We start from the raw sequence: 7,978 nt of genomic DNA, 5'->3' as shown, positions 1-7,978 counted from the left end.
TCTTCACGTAAATTTTCAAGCGTTAGCTGCCATTGGATGTATAATTTTACCTGCCAATAACTCCTCGTGAAACGTAAGAAGGAAAAGACACGAGATATCGTTCTAAGAATATCGGAAAAAAGCGAGATCTGATTTTACGCTCAGTGAACAGCACGCAGTTCATATTTCCTGGGCTCTGAAGGCTTCGCCACTCCAGACAGTACTGCGATACGTGAAACCACATTGCGGCCGGGGTCGCCACCTAGGTGCAATTTAAGTTTCAATTCTTGGGACAATGCTTGCCATTTTGAGGCTTGGGGGGATGGGTTCCCCAAGGATGTTATCCTCCCCCACCTCTTTCCTTAATTTTATCCCCTAATCCTTTTTTATAATGGCTAGTAAATGGCTCTGAAGAGCACCAGCTTGGAGGATCAAATGAGCGTCTTCGTCAACATACTCGAAAAGGTTTGTCGAAATTAAGGGGAAAATGTTATTTACTCTGGACTCAAAAGAAGAATTAAAGTAATATGGACTAATTGGTTCTTAAAAAAAGTACACACAAAGGCTAATTTGGAACGAATTGGCAGAGATCGAAAATAAATTGATGATAATATAGAAGAATAGAATTGTTACCTTCCTAAGGCTACTGAGCCCTTATGAATTAAAGTCAGGAAAGAAATCATGTAATTAAGTAGATGATCACGCTTTGATAAGAAGTTCAAAAGAGTGGTTTTGAAATATGATCGTTGAAATCGTTGGAAGGAAGGTTGTTAAGGAGTGCTTTGTTTATGTGAGAACGGAAGGAGGGGAAGAATAATGGTAAAATTTAGATAACATACCATTGTTTAGGAGATCTGCTTTAAGGTAAAGCTTTTGGCATGAGATATTTGTATATTTGTGTACGTGTACCCTCAGTTATTGGGTAACTGGAAGAGCAATATTTCTTATTGCTGAAGTATCAACTGTTTCAGTAAATTTGCATCTTTTCTGTGTGCATAACTTGTAACCAATAGAAAGGAGTAGAAGCTTTTATGGGCTGCTCAAAAAGCAAGAGCCCGTGCTGGCATAAGCTTAGCTTAATCTTAAACAAAAATAGTATAAAGTCAGTTGTTTCTGTTACTGAGATTGCACCAAAATAATAGGAGGCAAGGAGACGCTTGCATTTCTTTTTAAAATCGTGTAAGGAGAAAACCAGTTTCAGTTCATTATGAAGCCAGTTACATAAACTTCAGAAGGAGATATGGCAACGATTCCGAACTTTCCTGGAAGGAAGATGGCGACTTCTCCAACTTCCCTGCTGATTGTTAGGAAGTTAGTCAGCGGAGGACCACCTTTTCGGATGGCTTTCGCTAACAAGGTCATCCAGACGGTCGTAAATCAGAGCTTGTTTATATCTTGTTTGTGTGGTTCAGATGACCCAGTTTATTCGCTCCGTGCTCTTGTCTGCGTTGTTAGGTGCGATTGCTTTTTGGCACTGAATACTTATATATATATATATATATATATATATATATATATATATATATATATATATATATATATATATATATATATATATATATATATATATATATATATATATATATACAGTATATATATACACATAATGTAATATATACGCTACTTAATTCCTAGTAGGGGTCGCTGTTTTTAATAAGACTTTTCTAGGTGTGTCTCTTGTCTCCTCCCTTCATCCATTGTGTTCTCTTATATTTCATCATCAGGTCTGACTTTTTATTTAATGCATATTAAAGTTTTTAGGTAACACTGTTGTCTGATGAAGGGAGAGATGGTTGTCATAATGAGACCTTAATGCAAATGAGCCAAGTATATTTGGAGAATTTTTCTTTTGATTTCTATAATGCAAAATCTGGCCTCAGGTTACCTGTACTGGGAGGCTTTCACTTTTTTTCACTATAAAGGGGCACTGTGCACCCACAAGGCAGTACCGTAGTTACCTAGAATTAGCATCATGATAATGCAGTTATCAGCGGATGGACTTCATCTTCGTATTTCTTTCTACGGACTTTGAATGTTCATATTTGAAAATGAAAATGCAAACAAAGATTTGAGTGTACCGTTATTGCAATGTCACATTTCAAAACGAGGTTAATTGATTAGCTGGGCGATCGAAGTGGCGTAACAACGACCACGGTCATCGACGCCATGTAATTCTGGAATAATCACTCGCGTCATGGAATCCATTTTGTGCTCGTCGGCTGGAATTTTCCCATTCGCAGGTTTCATTCAGTCATTCCCAGATTTCGATTGGCCTTCCTATCAACTCATTCCAGTCACTGAGATTTGTCTTTCTCTTTTGTCTTCTGTGGAAGGACATTGGATGTCGAATAATTTTATATTTTTTTGTCTTTTTTTTCTGTAGCTGCAAGGCAGACAAACCATAGCGTGTATTATGGGAATCTGTTTTTATTTTGTGGTCTGAATTTGTCCAAATAAGCAGAATAAATTGAAATAGATTCTGTTGGTCAGTGACGCCAGTTCTAAGCTTTCCAATAACAGCGATGACGTACTGACTCATATTTCCCATACATCCAAATGTTTTTAGGTAAAATTTCCTCTGAAAGCCTCGGAATCCCAAAAGGAAATAACTGAATTAAATAAAATTTGCTTTCCGAGGGGAATTCGAACCGCCACTGTTCAGAAGACTAAGGTTAATATTTAACTTTAGAAGACTGGTTAAACTGCTTAGGTTAATCGTCTAACCAACGGGGGTTCGAATCACACTTCCAACCTACGTGGCTTCGAATTCCGTTAGGTTAAGGAAAACTTCTCCACTGATTTTTTCCTAGAATTTCAAGGCGTTCAGTGGAGGCGTCTCGAAGACTAACAGGAGGTCATTGCGTCCGTAACATAACATAAACTGAAATATTCTCTTTCATGTAAGGATCCGGAGACACGAGCCGAGTGAACTGGTTAATGAGAGAAGAGTTTTTGAATCAGCTCTCGAAACTTTACATCTTAAGCTGACGAAACTGAGTCAGAGACGTACCTCCGCCAGCCGCCATTGAAACCTGTTGCATCGACTGCCTTCTGATAGTTGTTCCTTGAAGAAGCCATGTTGGAAACCTCACAATTTCAAAGGTTTAAGGGAAGTTCGGGGGTGGGCGGGGTAAAAAAAGAGTCCCGAGTGTGGGGCGTCGAGTGGAAGGAATTGGGGATTGGATGGCTCGTGGTTCGAAGCTTCGTTTCTCCTTCCTCTCATTTCGTATGTTTACGAATGATTCAGAGATAGTCTCTTTCGATAAGTGTAGAAGGATGAGAGAGAGAGAGAGAGAGAGAGAGAGAGAGAGAGAGAGAGAGAGAGAAGAGAGAGAATTAGGTTTTTTATTTATTGTCTGGCATCCGAGATATTTTGTGTAAGAATTATTGCAATCCATGGAAGCCAGAAATCAAACCCTTCAAAAGGGAAGAGAATGGACAGACCCACTTGCAGTTCTCTTTTTTTTTTTTTTTTTTTACTTTTTCACGGGAATGTAGTTTTCGTTCTTGCATTTTTGCAAATATATAATATGTTGTGTCTTGTGATTTAAAATTCCTATCACTTAAAGTTTCTGGTACTTCGCATCCATGTTATTACCAGTTCTTCATCTTTATCTGTCGTCGTTTATTTTCATTTTCTATTTTTGTTCCTTTTTCTGTCTGCTTGACAGTTATTCTTACTCATGTTAATGTCTGGAATTAATCTCTTTCTTATATTGCTATTTTGTCATTTGTATTGCTATTATTTCATATTTCTTGTCTTTTCTTATTTTTTTTCTCAAACAAACTTTTCATATTCGCTTCCTCTCGTTTTTTTTTATGTTTTTATATGTTTACGTGCATCATTCTTCCATTTATTTGCCTTAATTTCCATAATATTGATTTCTTAACTGCTCCTCTTATTCTCCTGAGCTCCTTTATATGTTGAAAAAAAAAATTAAGTATATCTTAGTTTAACCAGACCACTGAGCTGATTAACATCTCCCCTAGGGCTGGCCGAAGGATTAGATTTATTTTACGTGGCTAAGAACCAACTGGTTACCTAGCAACATAAATTCATCTCATGAGAATATCACAAGACCTAACAGATTTTGGATAAACATCTCAAGGAAATTTCACATCACAAAATAATGTTGGAGAAACATCAGGAAAAAAATCACATAATAATCTAATATTGTTGGATATAAACATGAGGCTGTCTCATCGCAGAATAAGTATGGGAGAAACATCTCATGACAATGTCACATTACCTAATAGATGTTGGAGGAACATCTGAAGATGTCATATCTAGCAGATGTTAGAGAAAGAACGTGATGCTAGGGAGGTCTTAGATAGTGTTTCTCACTATGTTTTTTCTCCAAATAGAAAACCTAAATACTTGATGGAAATGTTCCCACCAGGAAAACAACGTGATTCTGCGCATACAGGTTTACTTAAAGTTTGGAAAGTGTTCGTTAACTTAACCTTTCTAATTATGGAAATAATGTTATCCTTAGTGACGCTTTCCGTTTGTGAGGCGTTTTTCTCCTCCGTAAAATTTGCATAACAATTTTTTTTTGGCGAGTGATTTACTGATACTAATTTTCAGTTGGGGTATATGTCTGTATCTTATGCAAATGACTTAACCTCTTTATTAGAAAAGTTCATTTATATAGCTTTTAAGGAGTTTAGATGAGATAACAGTTTGAATGTTATAATTCGCGTCTACTATTGTTCCTTCTTTTGGTGCGAAATCACATCATCTTGAGAGAGAGAGAGAGAGAGAGAGAGAGAGAGAGAGAGAGAGAGAGAGAGAGAGAGAGAGAGACAGGCTGAAGTGCTCTGGATTAATGTATGTGTTAAGTGAACTGGACAATATCCGTTAAGACTATTCCCCTAAAAGCCATTTCTCTGCCCAGTCGACAGAACAATTTAAAATTTCAATAACTTTTTCTTATTTTCATACCCTGTGAATTTCCCTCTTACCCAGTGAAGCATAATGAAAACGGAGAAACAAGAGGAATGAAAGTTATATTTAAAATGAGTGCATGTGACTTCCAAAACTAGGGGGCGACACCCCCCTATTCCCATCTCCAAAGCCGGGGGGCCTTGCCACCCGTTGTCGGGTGGAGTAAAGCTTGTTAAAGGATCAGAGAGCGTATGATGGGTCCCACATATAGGCTCTCATTACCGTTAACAGGATTATGATAGAAGGGCTCTCTCTCTCTCTCTCTCTCTCTCTCTCTCTCTCTCTCTCTCTCTCTCTCTCTCTCTCTCTCTCTCTCGTTTGTTTGAGCATATATGGTCCCTAAAGTAAGTCAAGTGAATGGCTGACATATTGGTAATTGATGGATTCGTATGGCTATGTGGATGTTACGTTTTATTTTTACATTTCTGAATTCGATTTTGACTGAAATATATATATATATATATATATATATATATATATATATATATATATATATATATATATATATATATATATATACATATTATATATGTGTGTATAAATATAAAATATATATAATATATATATATGTAGATTATTGATATAGCTTCATATAGAGGTAGCTATGAGGAATGATTGTGATAATGGTAATATTTGAAAGAAAAAGATAAATATTATTTTCATGTTCTGCGACGAAAGTCTTGTGGTACTTGGTTGTTCCTAGTAATGGGAATAGAATATTTTTTGTCTGACAGAGTAGATTAGGAGAGATAAACCCAAAAATTGAGAGAGAGAGAGAGAGAGAGAGAGAGAGAGAGAGAGAGAGAGAGAGAGAGAGAGAGAGAGAGATTAAGTTACTCGTGGATTTTGCGAACTGCAGTATTTTCCTCAGATATTATGAGTTCCTAGCTCTATAATTCCTTGCCTTATCCTCATACACTGAATATTTAGCCTCGAGTAATGCAGGTGTGAAGGCATCTAAATATGTTGTCTGCCTAGATAGCATCTTTTTTCCTAAAATTATTATGATTTTATCTCATATAAAAAAATCTATCAAATAATTTACGTTACAGCTTACATGAATAATCCCATGCTTTACACTCCAAATAAATACGGTATAATAATATCAAGTTTGAAACTTATGTGTTATTCAGTGGATAGTGTAATAGTATTTGTCGTCGCATATCCATGTGAAATTTGGGACTTGTTGGCTATTCAGTAGATATTTTAACAGTATTTGTTGTCTCAAAAATAACTCGATACCCTTCAGTGAGTGAAAACTCAGAGCTATATAAATCCCCCTGGAACCATTAAACTCCTGTTTGCAACTGAAACCACGTTTAAAGCCTGTTTTCCGACGGAAAGACATTTACGAGGTTTATGTATCCCCGCTTGGCAATAACACGGAGAAGAAGACACCGAGGATTTCAGAAGATCTGGAGATGTTACAGAATCGTCTTCTCTCTCTCTCTCGTTTTATCTGCGCAACAACGCTGTCAGTTGAGCAACTTATGAAAATGTGTAACGCTTTGAGAAAAAGTTTACTTCGTCCCTTTCAAGTAAAAGCGAGTTTAATTTTTTCTAAAGACCATGTTGTTTTACTAACTCTGTTGGTTTTAGGGTGTCATTGTCACCCCATTTCCCGGCACACCAGACCACTAAAAACCCTACAGTCCGCCGTAGTTCTTTCATCCTGGACCTGCTTATCTGTAAAAACTCTGCTTGCTGAATGGGTGCATAATTTGACAGACTTATAGCCTATTAAATGGCTCTGTACTGTCCAGTTCTTGCCGCAAAGTTTTATCATTGAGAATTGCTGTCCCTGAGAAGATGCACACGGACTATTATTCATATATATGTCGTTGTTTTTTAAAGTCCTCAGATGTGTGATTTTTTTTATGCAAAAGCAAAATTGATCTAAGAATAATGATTAGAATGGCCTAGTACAGGTGACATATAGTCTAGATTTTTGGAGGCTTATGTGTTGACATAATACTTGCTTAGGAGGCTAGCTGCTGAGCAAAAAGTGCCGTTTGAGTGGAATTAAAAAAAAAGAAACATGTTAATTATCAAACACCGAGATTAAAAATCCTGGAGTTAAATTCCCAAACACTAAAAATAAAAAAAATTTAGAAACGGTATTTTTAATGTCTAATGGCTTGAAGTTTGAAGGTATTAAATAATTTTTTGTGATATGTTGTAGGTTATTATTATGCAGTGAATAGGTGCTAGCTTTTTCTTTACATACTCATAATTTCTTCTCTAAAATGTTTATAGTTACATTAATTATTAAGACGGAAAACTCTCTCTCTCTCTCTCTCTCTCTCTCTCTCTCTCTCTCTCTCTCTCTCTCTCTCTCTCTCTCTCTCTCTCTCTATATATATATATATATATATATTTATATATATATGTGTGTATACGTATATACATACATATATGTATGTATGTATATATTTAAAAATAAATATATATATATATATATATATATATATATATATATATATATATATATATATATATATATATATATGTATGTATGTATGTATATGAAGCTAAGCACATGTATCCTCACTAAAAAAAAATTACGATCCCATCTACGGCAAGTGCGTTTACCTTCGAATCTTTCTCGTTATGTTGCAGGTTTGCTGACGTTCATCAACTGCGTCAGCGTCCGCCTGACGATGAGGATCCAGACGATGTTCACAGCGGCGAAGCTTCTGGCCCTCGTCATCATCATCGTCGCCGGAGTTCTACATTTGGGTCGAGGTGAGGAGGTGGAAGGGTATTTGGAGCCTGCAGGATGAGTTTTTTGTTTGTGTTGCATTTGAGTTTTGATTTTTTGCTGGGCTTTGGAGCTAAATGTGGTAAGGATCGTTTGGCCATATTATTATTATTATTATTATTAGTTAATTGTCTTTTTTCCATTGCATTTGAGTTTTAACTTTTTGCGAGAAGCGAGGTGAGTATAGTTAGGACTGTTTGGCTCTATTATTATTATTATTATTATTATTATTATTATTATTATTATTATTGAAATTTTTGGTTTTTACATTGCATTGGAGTTTAAATTTT

At 36.0% G+C, this 7,978-nt stretch overlaps 1 protein-coding gene across 1 annotated transcript in view; it reads left to right on the top strand.

Annotated features, from left to right (window-relative positions):
* Positions 1-7,978, top strand: part of LOC136826929 (large neutral amino acids transporter small subunit 1-like) — a 117,272-nt gene that overhangs the window by 82,873 nt on the left and 26,421 nt on the right. Inside the window, exon 5 of the mRNA XM_067084506.1 lies at positions 7,547-7,672. Coding sequence (XP_066940607.1) covers positions 7,547-7,672 — 126 coding nt within the window. The remainder of the gene's footprint in view (positions 1-7,546; positions 7,673-7,978) is intronic.

The sequence above is a fragment of the Macrobrachium rosenbergii genome, chromosome 41, assembly GCF_040412425.1.
Source record: "Macrobrachium rosenbergii isolate ZJJX-2024 chromosome 41, ASM4041242v1, whole genome shotgun sequence".
Lineage (NCBI taxonomy): Eukaryota > Metazoa > Arthropoda > Malacostraca > Decapoda > Palaemonidae > Macrobrachium > Macrobrachium rosenbergii.
This window is presented reverse-complemented; position numbering and strand designations above follow the sequence as displayed.